The sequence below is a fragment of the Pongo abelii genome, chromosome 3, assembly GCF_028885655.2.
Source record: "Pongo abelii isolate AG06213 chromosome 3, NHGRI_mPonAbe1-v2.0_pri, whole genome shotgun sequence".
NCBI lineage: Eukaryota > Metazoa > Chordata > Mammalia > Primates > Hominidae > Pongo > Pongo abelii.
This window is the reverse complement of record NC_071988.2, coordinates 174,516,875-174,541,572: the sequence shown is the minus strand read 5'-3', so window position 1 is coordinate 174,541,572 and position 24,698 is coordinate 174,516,875. Positions and strand designations below refer to the sequence as shown.

General features: G+C 41.2%; 1 protein-coding gene across 1 annotated transcript in view; it reads left to right on the top strand.

Annotated features, from left to right (window-relative positions):
* TMEM154 (transmembrane protein 154) overlaps positions 1 to 24,698 on the top strand; it is a 54,279-nt gene that overhangs the window by 9,099 nt on the left and 20,482 nt on the right. Inside the window, exons 2-3 of the mRNA XM_002815217.5 lie at positions 18,372 to 18,632; positions 18,723 to 18,761. Of these exons, the coding sequence (XP_002815263.1) occupies positions 18,372 to 18,632; positions 18,723 to 18,761 (300 nt within the window). The remainder of the gene's footprint in view (positions 1 to 18,371; positions 18,633 to 18,722; positions 18,762 to 24,698) is intronic.

The following is a 24,698-nucleotide window of genomic DNA, read 5'->3' as shown; positions in this document are numbered from 1 at the left end:
ATTTATGAGGAGATTATAATCATTTAAATAATAAAATCAAAATATAGCAATACTTGGATAAATGTTATTTTTAGTTAACCCAGCTTTATAATTTTATTCCAGAATATTAGCTAACTATCTCAAATCTTTTATTTATTTAGTTGGTTATTTTATTTTATTTTTATTTTTTTGAGATGGAGTCTCACTTGTTGCCCAGGCTGGAGTGTAGTGGTGAGATCTCTGCTCCTGCAACCTCTGGCTCCCAGGTTCAAGCGATTCTCCTGCCTCAGCCTCCCGAGTAGCTGGGATTACAGGCACCTGCCACCAAGCCCAGCTAATTTTTTTGTATTTTCAGTAGAGATGGTGTTTTACCATGTTGACCAGGCCGGTCTTAAACTCCTGACCTCAAGTAATCCACCTACTTTGGCCTCCCAAAGTGCTGGGATTACAGATTACAGGCGTGAGCCACCGCACGCGGCCTCCCAAATCTTTTAATGTATGAACAGTTCACTTCTGCCCCTTCAAACCAAAGCAACTATTGCACTCCACCCCCGCCAGCCTTCCTGGAGAAAATACTATGTAGCTGCAGAGAAAACGTTTTTACCCACCTTCTGAAAATATGAACACAAGTTCAGACCCAGGAAAATACACATTAAGTGGCAAAATTATTTACAGAAAGGACACACAGTTACAAGCATTTTGGGGAGACATTTGAAAGGAAAACAAAGGAAATACAAGTTCCATAGATACTTAACCTTAAGCCAGTAAGAGCTGATTTGATAACTTTAACTAAACTTTTTGTAATATAAAACTCATGGGAAAATCTACTTCAGTTGTTGAGGAAAACAGAAATATTTCCTGAGTAATTAAAGAAGGTGGTTAAAAGAAGAATTACCTAACAGAACAGTATTCTGGTCATTGTTCTGGCTTCTTTTCCTTAAAACCAATAAATCTAGTTTGTTTTTGAATTTTTTCTGTTTCATATGAGTTAAAACCATCATTGTTATTTTCTACTTCACACTACACCGTAATTTTCAGAAATGGGATTTCAATGGTTGCCAAGGTTTGCTGACATGTTGTTATTATTCCCTGACAACACTAAATTCATTCATTTAAAAGTTGACTTATTCTTTTCTAAGACTTATACTTGTTTGCTTATTTGTTTATGATTAAGATTGCCAAATTTAGCAAATAAAAATATAGGACAACCAGTTAAATGTGAATTTCAGATAAGCAATGCTTTTCTTTAGTATAAGGATGTCCTTCACAATTTAGTATAAGTATTTAGTACAAATATTACATGGGACATACTAATACTAAAATTGTTTCATTGTTTATCTGATACCCAAATTTAACTAGGCATCCTGTAGTTTACCTAGTAATTTTATTTCAGATTGTGATTATCTTTTATCAGGCAAAGACCATCTCTGTGTTGGTTCTGGTTCATCACTAACATCATAGACATGTTGGTTATGTACAGCTACATATTAGAATAATGTTTAGGCTGAGTCCTAGATCAGCCATTCAAATAAAAAGAGACCATTTCTGAAAAAAAAAATACTGATAATTACATAGAATAAAACCAGGAATTCAAGAGCAGATCAACTTTTAAAAAATCTATGAATGTAATCACATTAAAAACTAAGTTAGGAAAAAATAATAAGTTTGTATTAATAAATGCACAAGAGAGGTTGACAAAGAGAGTGAGACTAGCACCACATCGATAGCTCCACCCATGATAGGAAAATTCAGAGTGCTTGAGCCTAGGAGACTGTTCAGGATGGAAAGGCAGGATTGATTCTCTTTGAAGGTAAAACAGGACCAGAAGCCCAGTTGCTTTAGGGATCTGTTCGGGGCTTAGCTGATCCAGGGAAATGCGACCCACGATTCTTCAAAACCTCAGCAACTTGTTTCCTTCTTCAGCCTCTTGTAGGAAAGCATCAAACGCTGTTGCTCCTGTGCTCCTGCTTAGGCTGGCGATGGGTACTCTGGTGCACATCCTCTCCCTGTTGTTCCTCCTTCACTCTTGGTGACGACCAAGCCTCTGGGGTGGCAGCCCACAGCGTTCCCTGGTTTCCTGTTCTTTATCACGAGCACACACCTACCAGTTGTTGTTTTGTTTGTCTCTGTCTTCCAGTTTTTCTCTCTGGCAATGCTGAGCTTGTGCTGAGCTGAGCAAGGAGTGGGATGCCTATGTACCCCATGAAAGAGCTCCTCACCTATGGAATGGGGTGGCGGTGTCTTCCCATCCTGCCTCAGAGGCCAGGGAGACGGCAGATGTCTTGAGGCAAGGGCATGGCTGGAAGTATCTGTTTTCATGTTACTCTTTTCAATTGTAATTTTGAAATTGGCCCTTGAAAAGAAGAAATATAATAAAATAAGTAGAAATATAATAAAATTAGGAAAGTATTCAGTTTGGCAATAACGGTCATTTAATAATCCTTTTTTTTTTTCATTTCAAAGCACTTTCATGTTGCTTATCTCATTGATGGTACGAAAAACTTTTTTAAGGTTTTAAAATATATTTATATTCTGTCTCCTAAAAATACACATTCTTTAAAACTGCCAGGTGCTACAGGCTACCATAGGATTCCAGTGTATAAAAAGGTAATCAGGTTGTCAAAAATGCAGCTTCCCCAAGTGAGTGACTTCAAACCAGAAACAGCCTTGGGGCCTGAGCAAATCTGATTAAATGTAAGCAAGCTTCCTCTTAAAAAGACATCAAAATAAAAGTTTAAAATGAAAAAGACATTGGAACATTGTGGGTCTCCCCATTGTAAAACATGTTTTAATCTGATAGTAAATTACAGTTGCAGGTGTGCTTCTCAATTCAAGGAGGTAAAGATACAACAAACTCTCACAAGTAATTTCCCAGAGCAGACTACTGGCTGAAAGTGTTTTACCAGACAACCTCCTCAAAACTAGAAAAAAGAATCCTTTCTTTATGTTCTTTTGATGCAAGGCATCATCACCTCTAGTTATCTGGTGGTTGAAGAGAAAAAGTGTACAAAACACAGGCATTGCTTGATGATCTCAAATACCTTTCTATACTTACAAGCTGCCATTAACCTTCGATGCTTCTGCCTTATATCTGTTCAACCACCTATTTACTCTGTCCATAACTTCTTCAAGTAAATTAGTCAGAAAAAACATATTAGGTGAAGGCTTTCACTTAATAAAATCAGCAAATATGTAGAACAACTGAGCTTATAAGAAAACAGCAATCCCTCCTCTTCTCGAGTCCTGCTCCCAGAGAGAATCAAGTCACCTGAACTTTACATGGGGGCAAATGCATGAACCACCCTCATTGCTCCTGCCAAAAAAAAAAAAAACTATAAACATGAAATCTCATCATTTAGGATGCATAAGTTGTTATTAAGCAATTCCTCCATTCCCTAGTATGTTTGAAAAATTTAGCTTTTTGAGGGAAAACCACTTTAGATTTCTCTTTCTTTGTGACTAGAGATACACCGCGTATGTATGACTGAAAGGAAGTTGTTAGGGGAAGGAGGAGATCAGACTCTGGAGAAAAAGGTGAGAGCCTGACTGGCAATTTCACCACAGACCCACCAGGCCTATTGGACATTTCCTTCAGTCATTCCTTCAATACACAGCAGATGGGTTTGCAGGTGCTGGGGATACATACAAAACAGTGAAGGAGACAGATGGTAGACAAGCACACAAATGAAGTAATACCAGATAATAAATAATAAGTTAGTACCGTTTGGAAATGAAGTGAACTAGAGAAAAGTGCAGAGCACTTCAGAGCAGCATCTGTAGTCCATGAACATCAGTGTCCTCGTAGCACTGTCTGCAGGCCATGAGCAATGGTGTCCCATCACCACCATCTATAGTCCATGAGCATTGGGGTCCCAGTGCCACTGTCTGTGGTCCATGAGCAACAGTGTCCCAGTGGTGTCATCTATCCACTTGGAGTTAGTATGTCTCTATGCAAACACAACCTCCCACAGCCAGGCTGTGTCCTGAAGAGTCTGGCATGGTTATTCTCATTTTAGTCCCATTCTGTCCCTGACCACATCACAATCAGATTCCATACATGCTGAACAATTGATTTTTAAAAAGAGATCAACTGAAGAGTTAAACTGTTTAATGGTGCATACTCCAAAATGCAAATTCTGGTAGGACTTGGTGGCTCATGCCTGTAATCCTGGCACTTTGGGAGGCTGAAGCAGGAGGATAGCTTGAGCCCAGTAGTTTGAGACCAGCCTGGGTAACAAAGTGAGACTCCTTGTCTCTACAAAATTTAATTCTGTTCCCAAAGGCTTCTGTGGAGGGTTCTCTAATCGCATTTAAAACTAATGAGGATTGTCTTCTTGAACAATGACAAATTAAAATAAAGTCCACTCAGTTATTATTTAACTCAGTCATTCTCAACCTAACATACATACTTACTAGAGTTATTTGGGGAGCTTTTAAGAAATACTGTTACCCAGGCCACACCCTCAGATATTCTCAAATAACTAATTTGGTTAGGGCTTAAAAACTTCCCAGGTGATGCTGATGCACAGTAAATGTGGAGAACAACAACAGGTGTGACTGATAATTGGCCACAACTAAATGAGATTGTTTGAGCAACTTCAACCAGTATGCCCTGCAGACCAGCGGCATCAGCAGAACCTGATTACTTGTTCAAAATGCAAATTCTGGTAGGACTTGGTGGCTCATGCCTGTAATCCTGGCACTTTGGGAGGCTGAGGCAGGAGGATTGCTTGAGCCCAGTAGTTTAAGACCAGCCTGGGTAACAAAGTGAGACTCCCTGTTTCTACAGAAAATGCAAAAATTAGTCAGGTGTCGTGGTGCACGTCTATAGTCCCACCTACTTGGTGGGCTGAGGTGGGAGGTTTGCTTGAGCCCAGGAGTACAAGGCTGCAGTGAGCCATGTTCATACCACTGCACTCCAGGCTGGGCAGCCGAGCGACACCCTGTCTCAAAAAAAAAAAAAGCAAATTCTTGGGCCTCCTCCCAGACCTATTACATCAGAAACTATAAGACTACGCCCAGCAATCTGTGTTTTTAGAAGGGCTGTAGGTGTTTCCAATACACACTGAGGTTTGAGGACCACTGGCTTAAAGCACCAATCAAAGCTATTGCTGATAGCTGTTCTATTAGCCATAACATTTTCTGGATATGCAGGGTTTAAACCCTGGCATGCATCTCTCTAATTCAGACTTATTCAGGAAAGTGTGATGGTTACAGTCCACTCTCATATCCTAGCTAGACTCTTCCAGGTTCTTGAGACTTCAGTGATGATTTTTAAGCTATTGTGTTCTGGTGATACAGTTGGCAGCTGCTAGGCAAGCCTTTGGCATCCAGCTCCTTGACCTCTGATTTTTCTCAAATTCACCAAGGAGCATAGAGAACAAGACAGGGAATGATCTGGTGTGGCTCAGGGGAGGCCAGAAGTGGGCAGAGTCTAGAGAAGTGAGTCTCAACTTCCGCTGCGTCCTGGAGCCACAAGGAGAACTGTAAAAATTATTGAGACCTGGGTTCTACCCCTAAATATTTTGATTGATTGATATTTAGAACAGGGTCTTGCTCTGTTACCCAGGCTAGAGTGCACTGGTGTGATCATAGCTCATTCAACCTTGGACTAGACTCAAGTGATCCTCCTGCTTCAGCCTCCCTAGAAGCTGTACCCTCAGGTATTTTGATGTAATGGGTTTGGGGTATGGTCTCAGTGATTCTATGTGCAGACTAGGCTGAGAACCACTGGAAGACTTCTTGGTTTGTTTTTCTCTCTTCCTTCTAATGCTAATCAGGCTCTTCATTGTATACTGAGGTACAGAGAAGAATGAAAAGGAGTCAGGCTTTTGGGTTTGATTTCTTGATCATCCTGAAATTCAAACATGTCAGTTACTCCACAAAGCAGGGAAGAGTTTGAAGGCTTGACATCTGACATGTTTTCTTTCATTTCACCGTCTTAACTATAAAATTGTTTAAATAATTTGCGCATGGAGTTCACATAATTGACAAATGAAAGAATGGGGCATCTGACTGTGGTCCCACATACTTCATGACATCCTGAGTTTAGTAGTATTCTCTTGTCATTGCTTTATTTCACATTGTATTATTAATGTGACAGTATTTCAGTCAATTTATAATACTTTCTTCTTCTAACTTTAAAAGCTAGAGCTTGGTTGCAGTTTTTAACATATTTTTGTGTTTATTAATTAAGCTTTAAAAAAATTTTACTTTAAATTTCAGTGTGCAGGTTTGTTACTTAGGTATACGTGTGCCATGGCGGTTTGCTGCACCTATCAACCCATCATATAGGTTTTAAGCCCTGCATGCATTAGGTATTTGTCCTAATACTCTCCCTCCGCTTGCACCCCACCCCCTGACAGGCCCCAGTGTGTGATGTTCCCCTCCCTGTGTCCATGTATTCTCATTGTTCAACTCCCACTTATGAGTGAGAACATGTGGTGTTTGGTTTTCTGTTCCTGTGTTAGTTTGCTGAGAATGATGGCTTCCAGCTTCATCCATGTCCCTGCAAAGGGCCTGATCTCATTCTTTTATATGGTTGCATAGTATTCCACGGTGTATATGTACCACATTTTCTTTATCCAGTCTATCATTGATGGGCATTTGGGTTGGTTCCATGTCTTTGCTATTGTAAATAGTGCATGTACTTGTTGGTTGCACATTTGTTTCACTTTCAGAAAAAGAGAAGTTAGCTAGTTTGCTTCCTGGAGAAGCAGAGTCATTTCCACTTAGTGATGATACCCTGAGCAGGGATAATGGGGACACTGTGCTGCCCAGCTGTTGGGGCTGCCAGGCGTTACCTCAAACATTTCTTCCCATTTACAAGGATTTCCCCATACATCCTCACCAGATGTGTGAAAGATGAGTCCCAGATGTGTTTGTGTGAATATTGTCTATAAGTATGTGTAAGTGACTCTGTACAGTGCAGTTTATTATCGAGTGATCTCAAGATTTTTGGATTAAGAATAAAGTGAAGTATTGCAGCTTAGTTTCATCATTCACATGACTGACCACTTCCATTATCTCTTTAAAATGCTACATTATCTGAGCAGAGAGAAAGAGAAATGGTGAAACGGAGGGAGACTTCCTGGGAGAGTTTGTGTTGGGGTCACTTGAGTTGACTGTGACTTGGCCACCTAACAGGAGGGGCTTCTGCCAAATCTGCAGCTGATGAGGCTACCAGCCTCGGCCCTCACACCCAGTGATCTGGGAGTTGGGTCTCATGCAGGGCATGAAGCCACGCAAGACTGACCTTTATACACCTTTCTGCTTCTAACCTGTTGTCTTCCTTATTTCTTCTCTTCTATTCTTTTGCTTGTTAATGCCTCTGTCTTTGCCCTCTAACCCTGTGTCCTATTTCTGTCTTCTGCAGCTTTGCTAGTTTTACCTCTAGCCCCACCTCTTTTACCCTGAAATATGCCCAAATTTAGATAAGGAAGTAAAGTAGCAGTAAAATGAGGAAGTTATACCAGGCAGATTAACCTTCTGGGGAACAGCAGAGAAACAGGCAAGTACAGAGATGGGGGAAAGAGAACAGGTGATGGATGAAGAAAATAACAAAGACACAAATACCTGGCCTATGTGTGGTGCTTTGTGGCTCCTAAAGCATTTTAACAGTTCTTATTTCATTTACTTTCATATGAACACTATGGGCTAGACAGAGCAGAAGGCTTACTTTTTTGGCTTTTAGGAAATGGAGAATTAGAGAGGGAGGGAATTCTTCCCAGGCCCCAAGGGTGCAGAGGGCAGCAGCCAGTCTCAAGCCCAGCTCTTCTGAATTCAAATCCTGTCTTCCTTCCACGATGCTATGGTTCTGTCCTTGGAGTCCTGGAGCGCAGCACAGGAAGTACCCCTGCATGTTCTGGAGGGTTCACCTCCAGACTTATTTCCTATGAGAGAGTTCTGCCTTCCTCCACAGTGGCTGGACTCCCAAGGTTGTAAAAGATCACTTTCACCCAAGAAGCCCAGGATGCCGCCTGCAGGAAATCTCCATGGATGATTATGGGCCCTAGTAAGTGTTTCTTTAAAAAGGCTGTAGCCCTACAGAGGGTGTGTGAGGCTGTACAGCGGTTTTAGGGGGCCCCATGTCCACTGGATTAAGAGTGGCTGTTAACCCATAGGCCATGGGAGGGACACCTGTTATGTTTCGGGGGAAAATCCCTCGAGCTGCCCTCTGCATCCATACTTTTGTGGCCTTTGGCACCTCCTCTGGTTTCCACCTTGTTGGTGTACACTTCTGGTTTTCTTCCTAACTCTTACCCTTGTCACCTTGGCAACCCACTCCTGGCTGCAGATCTGATTCTATGGCTCATCGTTGTTTGCCAGCTCACCTTTTGATGACATTTGATTCCTCCTTGCACAAACTCTTGGAGCTGATCCCCAGTGTTTTCAACTTTCCTCCCTTTGACATCCCAGACTCCCTGCACACCTGGTTCTTCCCTTAGTTTCTGCCAATTCTCATTATGTGAAAACTGGAGTACTAGGGTTGTCTTAGAGAATTTTTCAGATCAGACCACCAAGAGTAGTTTGATGCTGTCCCCCCTTACCCTGCACCTAACACCCTCTCATGCTCTCCCCATTTTTAGATACACTGTAGAACTTGCTTGCCTGTGTGCAAACTGAAGGATGAACAGAGAGGTTTATTGCAGTATTGTTGGAAACACAACAGAACCTAAATCTCTATCAATAGGAATAGATTATAATACAAACAATGGGGAAAAAAGCTCTCTATACAGTCGTGGAATGATCTTCAAGATAAAATTTTAAGTGAAAAAAGCAAGGGGCAGAAAGTATATAAATTGTGCTACCATTTGTGTCAAAAAGAGAAAACAGGAAACAATACTTGTATATGCATAGAGTTTCTCTCAAAGGAGCAGAAACAGTGGTTACTTCTGGGGAAGGAAACTGAGTAACTTGGGGAAAGGGTGGTAGTGAAACTTCCTTTCTGAACTAAGAACCATGTGCAGATTACCTATTCAAAAACTTTACTTAAAAACAAGGTAGAACACTTTGGAATCAACAGAGACGTGGAAATAGATGGGACCTTGGGGATCACTCCTTAGTTGTACAGATTAGAGCATTAAGTCATTAAGGGAAAAGTAATTTGTCCAAATTCTGTAAGTACGAAGTGGCAGAGCTATGACCAGACCCTCATCTGTTATTTGTCACCTATGCTTGAGGAAATGCACCTTCAAAACTCAGTAGAAATGAACAATATAAATGACAGGATTGCACCCCAGGGCAAGAGATTCAAGATTCAGTTTCTTCATCTGTAAAATGTGGGCAATAAAGTTGTGAAGATCGAATTAGACAGCACATGTTTATCCTAGCAGCTAGTACATACTAAGCATTCAATACATCCCAGTTACTGTTATTGATTATTTTGAAGCTATCATAGAGTTGGGGAGAGAGAGATCGAGAACAATCCCTTGATTCTCATTTATTTAGCCACTAGAGAATCTGAGAGAGCAAATGATGCTTAATACAGAAAACATATGTGAGGGCATGTGGGAGGGGGACATTGCAGAGAGAACTTTCAGCCTCTTTAACTCCACCGTTCCATCACCATTCCTCCAATGCTGTGAACGGCGTTGTCTCATGCTGAAAAGTAAATGTACATAGGCCAGGACCATCTGTTATGCTTCTTTCCATTTCTCTTTTATTCCCGATTGTCTAGATGTCCCCATTATTCTTGTTAGCTTGTTTCCTTTCCTATTTTCTCTTTTCCTGGGGCCATGGGTCAAATCGTGACTAAGAGTGCAAAGTGTTCTTCTAGGGACTTCATTCACCTTCCTCAGAGAGGCGCTGAAAAGACCCTGTCCTTCTGGGCAGCTTTGCTGGCAACACATCTGAGCTGAGCAGCCTTAGCATGAGCCCCAGTAAAGCCGAGGTTTCTGGGAACCCTTTCCTCTATCCTGCCTTCTGCCAGAAAGCCACCTCCTAGTATAGGCGGAGGAATGGGAGCAGGAGGTTCCCTCTCATTCACCACTTTATGGCCAGACTTTATGATCTGCAAGCATTGCATTCCTCCCTGAGGGAGGGAAAACACTGTGTGGGGTTATAAGCTCTGGTTCTGCCATCGGCCCCCTGGTTTCAAATCATCACTCCTCCATGTGAGCTCTGTGATCTTGGGCAAGTTGTGTAACCTCTTTGCCCTAATGTCTGTCTGAAAAAATGGTGAGGACGAAATGAGATAATCAATAATCTGGGTACAAGGCAGAGCATAGAGATTGGTTCTTAGTAAATTCTCAAAAAAAGATGCTGAAATAGTAGCAGCAGCTACAGTATTCATAGAAGTAACCAAAAGAAGTAAAGTGAAGGGTGGGCGGGGTCTGGATACTCAAGGAAGGTTCACTGACCTCTAGGTATAAGGATTACTACCACCAACCACACCAACCACCAACCCCATTCCCCACCCCACACCCAACCTCATCATACCCATATGTACCAGTCTTCACTGGCCGAAGTTACCAGTGAAAGATGCTATTTGATCTGGCTGCAATAGTTCTGCAAGCAGAATCATTTTAATGAGGAGGTTTTCTGGAAGACAAATGTCCTTTACTAGTCTGGGGTGATACATGATATATCAAAGGCTTTAACATATATGTGAATACATTATTGACTTACCCAATTTTAAAGACTTATACAGTAGTACCCTCATCCACGGTTTTGTTTTTTGTGGTTTCAGTTACCCATGATCAACCGTGGCCAAAAATAGTACAGTACAATAAGATATTTTGAGAGAGAGAGAGAGAGACAGATCACATGCACATAATTTTATTATAGTATATTGTTGTAATTGTTCTGTTTTATTACTAGTTATTCATTGCTTACTGTGCCTAATTTATAAATTAAACTTCATCATAAGTATGTTTAGAAAAAACACAGTGTATGTGGGGTTCAGTACTACCCATAATTTCAGGCATCTTCTAGGGCCTTGAAACATGTTCCACTTGGATAATGGGGGACTACTGTAAACGTAGGACAAAGCCACTTAACTCAGAAGGCAGAGATCAATAAGTGGTAGATTTTTATTGACACATAATATTTTACATACTTATAGGGCACATGTGATATTTTTTGTTACACGGATAGAATCTATAATGATTAAGTCAGTGTATTTGGGGTATCCATCACTTTGAGTATTTATCATTTCTATGTGCTGAGGACATTTCAAGTCCTGTCTTCTAGGTACTTTGAAATATAAAATATATTATTGTTAACTACAGTCATCCTACTCTACTATTGAACATTATAATTTATACTGTCTATCTAACTGTATGTTTCTACCCTTTAACCAACCTCTCTTCTTCCCCTACTCTTACCCACACATCCTTCCCAGCCTCTGATATTTATAATTCTACTCTCTACCTTTGTAAGATCAACTTTTTTAGCTCCCACATATGAGCAAGAACATAAGATATTTGTCTTTCTGTGCCTATCTTATTTTACTTAAAATAATGACCTCCAGCTCCATCTATGTTGCAGCATAAAACATGATTTCATTGTTTTTTATGACTGAATAGTATTCCATTGTGTATATATACCACATTTTCTTTATCCATTCATCCATTGATAGATACTTCGGTTGATTTCATATCTTGGCTATTGTGAATAGTGCTGCAATGAACATGCGAGTGCAATTATTCCTTTGATATATTGATTTATTTTCATTTGGATAAATACCCAGTAGTGAGATTGAGGATTGTATGGTAGTTCTCTTGTTAGTTTTTTTAAGAAATTGCCATACTGTTTTCCATAGTGGCTGTACTAATTTACATTCCCACCAACAGTGTATAAGAGTTCCCTTATCTCTGCATTCTTGCCAGCATCTACTGCTTTTGCCTTTTCAACAATAACCTTTTTTTTTTCTTTTGAGATGGAATCTTGCTCTGTCACCCAGGCTGGAGTGCAGTGGTGTGATCTCAGTTAACTGCAACCTCCAGCTTCTGGGTTGAAGAGATCCTCCTGCCTCAGCCTCCCAAGTAGCTGGAACTACAGACATGTGCCACCATGCCCGGCTAGTTTTTGTATTTTTAGTAAAGCTAAAAATTTTGTATTTTTAGCTGGCCAGGCTGGTCTCAAACTCCTGACTTCAGGTGATCCTCCTGTCTTGACCTCCAAAAATGCTGAGATTATAGGCATGAGCCACTGTGCCCAAAAATAACCATTCAATGAAATGATATCTCATTGTAGTGTTGATTGTTTTTTGTTTGTTTGTTTTTAGTCTCTATTTCATTTAGTTCTGCTCTGATCTTTATTATTTCTTTCCTTCTACTAATCTTGGGTTTGATTTACTCTTGCTTTTCTAGTTCCTTGAGATGCATCACTAGATTGTGTTTAAAATCTTTCTACTTCTTTGATGTAGGTATTTGTTACTATAAACTTCCCTCTTAGCACTGCTTTTGCTGTATCCCATAGGTTTTAGCATGGTGTGTTTCCATTTTTATTTGTTTCAAGCCTTTTTTAAAAAATTTCCTCCTTAATTTCTTTCTTGACTCAATGGTCATTCAGGAGCATGTTATTTAATTTCCATGTATTTGCACAGTCTCCAAAGTTCTTATTATTGACTTGTAGTTTTATTCCATTGTGGTCTGAGAATATATTTGATATGATTTCAATTTTTAAAAATGTGTTAAGCTTGTTTTGTGTTCTAACATTGTTTTCATGATGATAAATATTGTTCTTTTGCTTTTCAGTGGACTCCCTTAAGCATTTCTTTTAGGGCCAATCTAGTGGTAATGAATTCCCTCAGCTTTTGCATGTCTGGGAAAGACTTTGTTTTTGAAGGATAACTTTGCTGGGTATAGAATCCTTGATTGACAGGGTTTTTGTTGTCGTTGTTTTGTTTTCTTTCAGCCCTTTGACTATATCATCCCGTTCTCTCCTGGCCTGTAAGATTTCCGCTGAGAAATTAACTGTTAGTCTGACAAGGGTTCCTTTATAGGTGACTACATGCGTTTCTCTTGCTGATTTTAGATTCTTTCTTTGTCTTTGTTGTTTGACAGTTTGACTATAATGTGCTGTGGAGAAGTCCTTTGTTGAATTGTATTTATTTGGAGAATTCTGGGCTTCCTGTATCTGGACGTCTAAATCTCTTGCTAAACTTGGGAAGTTTTCATCTATTGTTTCATTAAACAGGTCTTCTTTTTCTTTTTCTTTTTCTTTTTAGGCAGGATCTGGCTCTGTTGCTGAGGCTGAAGTATAGTGGCACTATCTCAGCTCACTGCAACCTCTGCCTCCATGGCTCAGACGGTCCTCCTGCCTAAGCCTCCTGAGTAGCTGGGTTTTCAGGAGCATGCCAACTCACCCAGCTAATTTTTGTATTTTTAGTAGAGATGGGGTTTTGCCATGTTGCCCAGGCTGGCCTTGAACTCATGAGCTCAAGCAATCTGCCCTCCTTGGCCTCCCAAAGTGTTGGGATTACAGACATGAGCCACTGCATCTGGCCTTGTTACATTAAATAGGTTTTCTAACACTCATTTTATCTTTGCCTTCTTGCTTTATGGTATCTCGTATGTCACACAGGCTTTTCTCATTCTTTTTTCTTTATCTTTATCTGACTAGATTATTTCAAAAGACCTGTCTTCAAATTCTGAGATTCTTCCTTCTGCTTGATTTAGTCTATTGTTGAAGCTTTCAAGTGTATTTTATTTTATTTTATGAATTCTTCAGGCCCAGAATTTGTTTGGTCCTTTTTTATTATCTCTATCTCTTTGGTGAATTTCTCTCATTCATACCCTGAATTGTTTTCTAATTTTGGGTATTGTTTTTCTGTATCCTCTCATGGCTGGAGTGCAATGGCATGATCTCGGCTCACCGCAACTTCCACCTGCCAGGTTCAAACGATTCTCCTGCCTCAGCCTCCCGAGTAAATGGGATTACAGGCATGCACCACCACGCCTGGCTAATTTTGTATTTTTGGTAGAGATGAGGTTTCTCCATGTTGGTCAGGCTGGTCTTGAACTCCTGACCTCTGGTGATCCGCCTGCCTCAGCCTCCCAAAATGCTGGGATTACAGGCATGAGTCACTGTGCCCGGCCTCTGAATTTACTTTCACAGGAGAGGAAAAAGTTCTCCCCTATGAAAGTAAGGTGTTTCTATGGTGTTGGTTAGGTAGAGTGCTTTGGCTTTGATTCTGGGTAGGTACATTAATTAGTGTAGTCTCTGTATGATTTATTCTGCTGGAACCAGTGCCGGTAGTATCTGTGGATTCCCCAGAAGCTTAGGATGTAGTTGTTAGTGGAGGCTGTGGTGAAGTATTGCTGGGGACTAGGATACCAGGTGGGCCAGTCTTCAGGCCCCAGTGGTGACAGAGGTGGGTTGAGCATATCTGTCCTTGGATCCCAAGGCAGCATACACTGGCACTGGTGTTAGTGTGTCCAGGCAGGCTGGTTCTTGGGCTTCCAGGTGTCTTGCTTGGGTGCTAGAAATGGTCGTGGTTAGCCAGGCAGGTAGGCAGATTGGCGTGGGTGTTGGCAGTATCAGTGGTAGGACAACACTCTGGGTCCCAAGTACCCGTGCTGGTGTTGGCAGTGGTTGCAATGGACTGGGCAGGCCAGTCCCCAGGCCTGTAGCTGTTACATGAGGGTGGATGCCAACTATGATGGCAGCAGCAGAGTGGGTAGTCCCAACCTCAGGCATCTGGGAGGAATGCTGTGGTGCCAGTGGTGATGGACTGGACTGTGCTGGGCAATCACCAGGCCCCAAATGGCACACTCAAGTACTGCACTGGGAGAGAGCTGGCCTGTGCAGACCTGTTCTTTGACTCTCTGGTGGGGCATGCAGTATCTGGCTGTAATAGGCAGGGGTGAAGCAATCCCCAGGCTGCTGACAGAAAGCTCTGGTGAAGGCAGCAGTGACTACACTGTTGCCCGCTACTGCAGAGGATGCGATTGCTTTCAGTGGGAGCAACCATAGGCAGCCAGCTGGGGCAGGGGCATGCTTTGCTCATGCTTTGGCCCTAGCAGCAGCAGTTTACAGCAGCAATAGCTGTGGACAGTGGAGTTTGTCCTTGAGGCACATAAACATGTGTGAGCGCCCCTCTGCTGGCCGGGGGTGGGGGGGAGGGGTGCTGCCAGTGGCTGCTACCTTGGCCCTGGCAGCAGCAGCCAGCAGCGGTGGTGGCTGCAGGCAGGGGCTCTAGAGACGTGGAGATGCAGGGGCTGTTGGGCCCTAGGGCAAGATACAGTCTGGTGGGGGCTGGGCCCTCAAAGTGGCACTGTGCTGCAGCCACTAGGGCTCAGGGGTGTGTGGGACTCTGCATAAAGTCCCTCTCTGGAGCAATGCCATTGCACAGTCTACAGGCAGCTCTCAGTGTTAGTCTCAGGGCCTGTGAGAGTTGAGGGGCTCTCCCATGGCTAGGCTGCAGGAGTCGGCAGTGGAAATATGGACCACTTACCCTTTCCCCACATTGGAGAGCTTCTCCTGGCTCCCAGCCAGTCTCAGCCAAGAAGGATGCCTTATTTCCCTCTCCTTCCTTGCTTGAAGTGTTGTCTGTTACTACTCTGCTGAATTCCAGTGTTCTCCCTTAAATGGTCAATTCAAAATGTAGCTTATCTACTCACTATTTTTGTTATTTTTTGTGAAGAGATGAGTACCAGATGCATCTAGTCAGCCATCTTGAAGCCCCTCCTCTCTTCAAAAATCGGTAGTTTTTTTTTCAATCCTGCCTTTGGCATATACATGTGAGAAACACCAGTGAGTTTCCTCTGCAGTTTGTAATTGATTCTGATGGTTTGGGGTTGCGTTTCCTAAAGGGATTATCAAATGAATTCCCTGATGTGGGAGACTGAAGTATTTATTCGTACAGTCAACACAATTAGATTCTTACTGTCTTAGCTCAGATGCCATAACAACATACCACAGACTGCGAGACTTAAACAACAGACATTTATTTCTCGCAGTTCTGGAGGCTGGGAAGTTCAAGATCAAAGGTGCTAGAAGATTCAGTATTTGCTGAGAACTCTCTTCCTGGCCTGCAGTCGCCACCTTTCCGTATCCGCACATGGCAGGAGAGAACTCTGGTTTTCTTATCTTCTCATAGGAGCAATAATCCCATCATAGGGTCCCCACTCTCATGACCTCATCTAAACCTAATGACCTCTCAAAGGCCTCACCTCTTAGCCCTAATCCGTCACATTGAGGATTAGGGCTTCAATATATGAATTTGAGGGGGAATGCAAACATTCAATTCATAGCAGTGACCAAGCATTTTTATTGTTTCAACCAAAATCCAAGGACTCCGTTGTCATGGGATTATGAAGATAGATGAACTACTGAATTGGCTCTGCAATGTCCAGTTTGATCATGCTATAAAGTAATTGCCTAACCTATACTGCAGAGTGTGGCTTCTTGCATAGTTCCTTTCACCTTAGAATAACTGTCTTATAAATTATCTCATTTGATAAGTTTTCTGTAGCATCAACTTACAAGGTATTTTCCTCAGTTGGCCCCTTCTGAAAGGTAGACAACATTATATGATATTAGGACAAAGACCTTCAGCTTACCTTACCATGCCTACTGCTTAGACAGGTAAGGAAAAGTTTTTCAGATAGTCATCAAGTCAGTAGTCCTTTCTCATCCTGATGGTTTTTATTTTCCTTTTCTTTTTTCTTTTTCTTTTTTTTTTGAGATGGTGTGTCTCTCTTGTTGCCTAGGCTGAAGTGCAATGGCACGATCGTGGCTGACTGCAACCTCTGCTTCCTGGGTTCAAGTGATTCTCTTGCCTCAGCCTCCCAAGTAGCTGGGATTACAGGCATGCACCACCACGCCCAGCTGATTTTTGTATTTTTAGTAAAGACAGGGTTTCACCATGTTGGTCAGGCTGGTCTCAAACTCCTGACCTCAGGTGACCTGCCCTCCTTGGCCTCCCAAAGTGTTGGGATTATAGGTGTGAGCCACTACGCCCAGCCAGGATGGTTTTTCAATATACTCTGAGGTTCAAATAGAATAAAGTTACTTACAGTTTGACAGTAGGGAAAGCTCTACAGATGCATGTAATAAATAAATTTAAATATTGATATCGTTTCCTTAGTCCCTAAGGGAACTGCCCCTTGAGAATTTTACTTTACCAATGAGATATGTATCATATTTTTATTTAGAGTCCAGGAGGATTTCTGTCAGATAATCTCAGAAGCAGACTCAGCTCTATGCAGAAAGTGAGACCTTAAACTGAAATCTGAGCAGTCAATTCATTTTCTTTCTTTCTTTCTTTCTTTCTCTTTCTTTCTTTCTTTTCTTACTTTCTCTCTCTCTTTTTTTTTTTTTTTTTGGACAGAGTCTTGCTCTGTTGCCAGGCTGGAGTGCAATGGTGCAATCTCGGCTCACTGCAACCTCCACCTCCTGGTTTCAAGTGATTCTCCCACCTCAGCCTCCCAAGTGGCTGAGATTACAGGCAGCTGCCACTATGCCCAGCTAATTTTTGTATTTTAGTAGAGATGGGGTTTCACCATGTTGGTCAGGCTGGTCTCGAACTCCTGACCTCAGTTGATCTGCCCACCTCAGCCTCCCATAGTGCTGGGATTACAGGCGTGAACCACCATGCCCGGCACAGTCAATTCATTTTAAAAGAATTATTTTCCATTGATAGGTAACCTTTTATTTAAATATTGGGACACAGACAGGTGCAGTGGCTCACACCTGCAATTCTAGCACTTTGGTAGGCTGAGGCAGATGGATCACTTGAGGCATGGAGTTCGAGACCAGCCTGGTCAACATGGTGAAACCCTGTCTCTACTAAAAATACAAAAATTAGCTGAGTATGGTGGCACGTGCCTGTAATCCCAGCTACTCTGGAAGCTGAGGCACGAGAATCGCTTGAATCCAGGAGGTGGAGGTTGCAGTGAGCTGAGATCATGCCACTGCGCTCCAGCCTGGGTAATGGAGCAAGACTCTGCCTCAAAAAAAAAAAAAAAAAAAAAAAAAAAAGGACACAGAGTGCATTTCTTTACATCTAAAAGTGCTGTATGGCATGTACTTAACTTTTAGTAAATGTGAATTTAAATTTATTCAGACATTTTATTAAAATATTATCATACCCTATAGGAGATGTCCTGTAATATCACATAAATTGGCTTGGAAAATCACCCTTAACATGAGGAAGCTTCTGAATCCACTTTGCTTAAGCATATCTAAAATGTCTGGTCAATGCAAAACTGCCTATGTTTGTGCAAGGTTTTTCTCTGAGCTCTGATTCCATATTCAATATACTCCCAGCTTGAGCTTCATTTATGTTAAATCAATGTTCTGTGTCACACTTAGCTTGGAGGCCAAGTATAGTGGGTCAAATTTATCACAGAATGTATCTAGGAATAATTTTAAAATCATTGACAATATAACATACTAACTTTGTCTCTATGGCAATTTCAATTTTGTATCTGTTCCCACAGGTAACTATGAGGAATTAGAAAACTCAGGAGACACAACTGAGGAATCTGAAAGACCAAATAAAGTGGCTATTCCAAGCACGTTTGCTGCAGTGACCATCAAAGAAACATTAACTGCAAATGTAAATTCTACAAACATTGTTCCAGACAAAAATCAGTTAGAGTTTATACTGATGGTGTTGATCCCATTGATTTTATTGGTCCTCTTACTTTTATCCATGGTATTCCTTGCAACATACTATAAAAGGAAAAGAACTAAACAAGGTAAATATTTGGTGTATTCCCATTTCCAGAAAATTGCTTCATGTGTTAGTGAACAATCAATAAAACAAAATATTCTTTGCTTTGATACAGAACCTTCTAGCCAAGGATCTCAGAGTGCTTTACAGACATGTGAGTATTATCCTAAAACCTGCCTACAGGTGGGGGTGGGATTGGAGAAGGAGCAGAGATGTTTTAAAATTAAGCAACAAGGACTACATATAATAGTAATGATAAATAATACAGTTCAATGAAATTTTCCAGAAGTGAATATATGCATATTCTTTTCTTAAAAAAAAAAGTTTAATTGAATTTTAAAATACAGGCGTGCCTTGTTTGGTTGCACTTTGCTTTATTGCACTTTATAGGTATTGCTTTTTTTTTTTTTTTTTTTTTTAACAAATTGAAGTTTTGTGGCAACCATTGCATCGAACCAGTCTATTAGTATCATTTTTTCAACAGCACATGTTTACTTTATGTCTCTGCATTACATTTTGATAATTCTCACAATATTTCAAATGTTTTCAATACTACTATGCCTGTTATGGTGATCTGTGATCAGTGATCTTTGATATTACTGTTGTAATTGTTTTGGGGTGCCTGAAACCATGCTCACGGAAGACAGTGAACTTAATTGATAAACATTGTGTGTGTTCTGACTGCTTCACCAACAGGCCATTCCCTGTCTCTCTCCCTGTCTTCAGTCCTCTCTATTCCCTGATACAGAGCAATATTAGGCCAGTTCATAACCCTACAATGGCATGTAAGTGTTCAAATGGAAGGAAGAGTCACATATCTCTCATTTTAAGTGAAAAGCTAGAAATGATTAAGCCTTGTGAGGAAGGCAAGTTGAAAGCTGAGATAGGCTGAAAACCAGGCCTCTTGTGCCAAACATTTAGCCAAGTTGTAAATGCAAAGAAAAAGTTCTTGAAGGAAACTAAAAGTGCTACTCAGTGAACATACAATGATAGGAAAGTAAAGCAGTATTATTGTTGATATAGAGAAAGTTTCAGTGGTCTGGGTAGAAGATCAAACCAGTGACAGCATTCTCTTAAGCCTAAGCCTAATCCAGAGCAAGGCCTTAATTCTCCTTAATTCTACAAAGGCTGAGAGAGGTGAGGAAGCTGCAGAAGAAAAATTGGAAGCTAGCAGAGGGTGGTTCATGAGGTTTAAGGGAAAAGCCATTTCTATAACATAACAGTGCAAGATGAAGCAGCAAGGACTGATGTAGGAGCTGCAGCAAGTTATCTAGAAGACCTAGTTCAAATCATTGATGAAGGCGGCTGCACTCAACCATAGATTTTCAATGTAGATGAAACAGTCCTCTATTGGAAGAAGATGCCATCTGACTGGGTATAGTGGCTCATGCCTGTAATCTCAGCACTATGGGAAGCTGAGGCAGCTCATTTGAGGTCAGGAGTTCGAGACCAGCCTGTCCCTACTTAAAAAAAAAAAAAAAATGCCATCTAAGACTTTAATAGCTAGAGAGGAGAAGTCACTGCCTGGCTTCAAAGCTTCAAAAGATATGCTGACTCCCTTGTTAGAAGCTAATGTAGTTGGTGACTTTAAGTTAAAGTCAATTCTTATTTACCATTCTGAAAATCTGACAGCTCTTAAGAATTATGCTAAATTTACTCTACCTGTGCTCTATAAGTGGAACAACCAAGCCTGGATGTTAGCACATTTGTTTATAGCATGGTTTACTGAATATTTTAAGTCCACTGTTAAGATCTACTGCTCAAAATACAAGATTCAACTAAAAATATTACTGCTCATTGACAATGCACCTGGTCACCCAAGAGGCCTGATGGAGATGTACAAGGAGACTAATGTTTTCATGCCTGTTGATACAACATCCATTCTGCAGCCCATGGATTAACGAGTCATTCTGAATTTCAAGTCTTATTGTTTAAGACATGCATTTTGTAAGGCCATAGCTGCCACAGATGGTGAGTCCTCTGATAAATCTGGGAAGGAACCTTCTGGGAAGAATTTACCATTCTAGATGCCATTAAGAACATTTCCGATTCATAGGAGGAGGTCAAAATATCAGCATCAACAGTATTTTGGAAGAAGTTGATTCCAAGACCCATGAATGACTTTGAGGGTTTCAAGACTTGAGTGGAGGGGTCACTGCAGATGTGGTAGAAAAAGCAAGAGAACTAGGATAAGAAGTGAAGCCTGAAGATGCCATGGAATTGCTGCAATCTCATGATAAAACATTAAGTGGCTGAGAAATTGCTTCTTCCGAACGAACAAAGAAAGTGTTGGTTTTTTGTTTTTTTTTTTGAGATGGAATCTACTCCTAGTGGAGATGCCATGAACATTGTTGAAATGACAACAGAGGATTTAGAATATTCCATAAACATAGTTGGTAGAGCAGCGGCAGGTTTTGTGAGAATCGTCTCCAATCGTGAAAGAATTCTATTGCGGATAAAATGCTATCAAACAAAGCATCGTATGCTACAGAGAAATCTTTGTGAAAGAGAATCAATCAATGTGACACATTTCATTGTGATCTTACTTTAAGACATTGCGACAGCCTTCCCAACCATCAGCAACCACCACCCTGATCAGTCAGCAGCCATCAACATCAAGGCAAGACCCTCCGCCAGAAAAATAATTACAACTCGCGGAAGGCTCAGATGATCGTTAGCATTTTTTAGCAATGAAGTATTTTAAATTAAGATATATACATTGTCTCTGTAGACACAATGTTGCACACTTAATAGACTACATTGTAGGAAAAACATAACTTTTTATGCATTTAGAAACTAAAAAATTAATGTGACTTGCTTTATTGCAATACTCACTTTATTGCAGTGGTCTGGACCTGAACCTGCATATTTCTGGGGGATGCTTTTCTACTGCTGCCGTCTTTGTCCCTAATCCAGATGAGGATCCTGTATAATTTTAGCCAATAAGCCAGTATAACATTTCCCATCACTGGGGAAAGAGAAAGGCTGATCAAGGAGTGGGTCAGATTAGGGTTAGGGATGGGAAGGCTAGAGGCCTTGGGGTCATCACCACCAGAAAAGCATTCTTTCATCTATATTTCTGTTACAGATTTTATTTTCTCCCCCACCCCACATCCCAATTTGATCTTGAAAAGTCCTGGAGGAAGCATTGTTCTTGTTTCCATTGAAGCTATCCTAACTTTTATAATCAAATTCTTCAACTGTCTAAAGATTACTAACATCAATCTGAAAACCAATTAGAGAGAAAATTCCCTCAGTCAGAGACCCACTTTGAGAGTATTCACTTGTGATTCAAGGAGCATCACATGCTAGGAGTCAGGGTAGTTCTAGGTCCAAAGCAGACTTGGGTACTTTTGGCTTGTGCTGGTAAAACTCACTCGGATTCGATTTTTAAGTTGAAGCCTTTATAGTCTTTCCAAAAAGTTACTCAAAGGATAGGAACATCTCTAATACAATACATAGTCATACATGTATACAAAACTCACTTTACGTCCCTCACACCCATGACAGGGCACCTCTGGCTTTGGGGCCATGCCCTTGTCCCACATGCCTACCTCATTGTCTCTGTGCTAGAGGAATCTTTCATAGCCAGCAGATGAGGCAAACGTGAGCTGGGGAAGAAGCCCCGAAGAGTATTTCCTTTCATGGCAGAGGCCCATATAATAGATTCCAAAGAAGTAGGAAATACACGTTTCTCCACTGCTTGAAATTTCAGGACTTCCTAATAACATGGTCATATGGAGGCTTCTTTCTAAGCTTAAGAAAAAAAAGCAAACAGAGCTTTTTAAATTTTTTAAAATTCAGGAAAAGTCATAATTTCCTTCCCCAAACCATGGCTGGTTTTACCTAATGGAGTCAAGGGGTGGGGGGATGTTGGAGGTATCCACTCACATGATGAGGCTCTTAGGCTCCAAATCCAGAAATTGATTTTTCATTGAATTTCGTTGTGAAAGTCTCAAGGTTCAAAAGCCATTTACAAGCGAGAGCCAGCCTCAACCTCAGACATGGTCCATGCATCCTCCACTATTACGACACTTGAAGTATTTGCTATTCCCAGAACTTGACTTGACTTTCAGGATGCCTCCCTGCCTGGTTGATACCATTTCTTCTGTCTCGAATTTTCTTCTTGTCTGCTTGGCAAACTGCCATCCCTTTTTCCAAGGCCCAGGTCTGTTTTCGTTTTGTTTAAGAGACAGGGCCTTGCTCTGTCGCCCAGGCTGGAATGCGGTGGCACAATCATAGCTCACTGTAGCCTCAAACTCCTGGGCTCAAGTGATCCTCCCACCTCAGCCTACAGAGTAGCTGGTATCACAGGCCTGTGCCACCATGCCTGGGTAGTTTTTGACATTTTAAAAAAATGTTTTGTAGAGATGGAGTCTTGCTGTGTTGCTCAGGCAAGTCTCAAACTCCTAGGCTCAAGTGATCCTCCCACCTCAGCCTCCCAAAGCACTGGGATTACAGGTGTGAGCCACCACACCCCCCTACTAGGGCCCAGTTTTTAGGAAGCCTTGAATAATCCTCCCCTAGGAAAAATTAATTACCATCTCTTCTGTGCTCTCAGAATACTTTGTTCACACTCTTTGTTCACAGTATTCACATTGTCATAAGTTGGTGACTTGTTTCCCTCCCTTCCTTCCTTCCTTCTTTTCTTTTTTCTTCTTTTCTTTCTTCTTTTCTTTCTGGGTTATGTGGTCGTTAAGGTCCAAGAGAACCAAGAACTAGTCTTATTTGTCTTGTGTGACAGTGTGGCGTTGAGGTTGAGAGTCCAGACTCAAACCACATACACTGCTTGGTTGGCTTGCACTTCCTGGCACTGTGACTCTCTGATTAAGTTTCTTCATCTGTAATATGGGCAAATTCAATACCCACCTCATAGAGTTGTGAGAATTAAATGGTTTATATAGGCAAATCACTTAGAAAACATCAGTACCTGTCATAAGTGCTAAGTGCTAGCTTATTATCATCCCTTTACCTAACTCAACGCCTAGCCCAACACACACTAGCTGCTTGTATATGTTTGTTGAATAAGTGACTTAATTAAAGAATATTAGAATGTTTTTTAAAGAACATCTACTCTCAGAGGGAGAGTCAAATTTGTACATTATCCTTACTAAAAATTGGTACATTATTTTTACCTTAAATATGCCTAACTTTAAAAAACACAACAGAGAAAACTTAGAATTTCAAAACAATTGGCTTACCACAAAAGTTTTTGATAGAGAGTTTTATTTGAATTTTTTTCTCTTATCAGCCAATGCTTTAACACAGACATGATCACTAGCTGCTTAATAGATGGACAGCTTTTCAGAAAAACTGAATGCTAAAAGTTAATAAAAGCAGAATATTTACATTAGCAAAATTTGATTTTTTTCAGGTAAAATACAACTATCATGGAAGGTCAGACCAGCGTTTTGCTTGGAAAGCTCCCACAGAAATGCTTTATAGGAGGGCATGGATACCTGCACACTGTGTCCCCTGGGAAAGTTAGAAGCAGACATACTGTTTCTTACCCCACATGGATAGAGCCTGGTCTGTTATACTATACCAGGAAATAAGTCTTTAAATTTGACAATGGGAGAGGACTTGGCCAAAACTTTTAGAACCCTTCATCTGATTGGAAATTACTTTTTCCTTTGGGCTTGTCCATTTCATGTCCAGGCAAAGGGAAACATGATGTAGTAACGTGATGTTCTGCTATCATTCTTCCTAGACCTCCCAGCATTAAATTTGCAGTGTCTTGATGTGCGAGGTCTCTCTGAAAGAGCTGCAGGGAAAACAGCTGGTGATAAACTACCACTTTAAACAGGCTGTGGCTACATGATGCCTGGCTTACTTAGTAAATCTTCCGGAAAGAGAATCTTTCTCTTGCTCACTGCTCAGCGTGGAAACAAGATAAGGAAGCCAGAGGCTCTTGTAGCTCCTGCCCTCCCCTATCCTCCACCAGACAACCCCACTATCGAATGCACAGAGGAGAGGATCTGAGAGGAGGGTACTGTCAGGCTAAGTGGGGGTAACGTAGGAACTGAAGGAGGAGGACAAAGTGGGTCGGAGGAGACGAAATGGAAGGATTGTTGGAGGGAAAATGGAACGG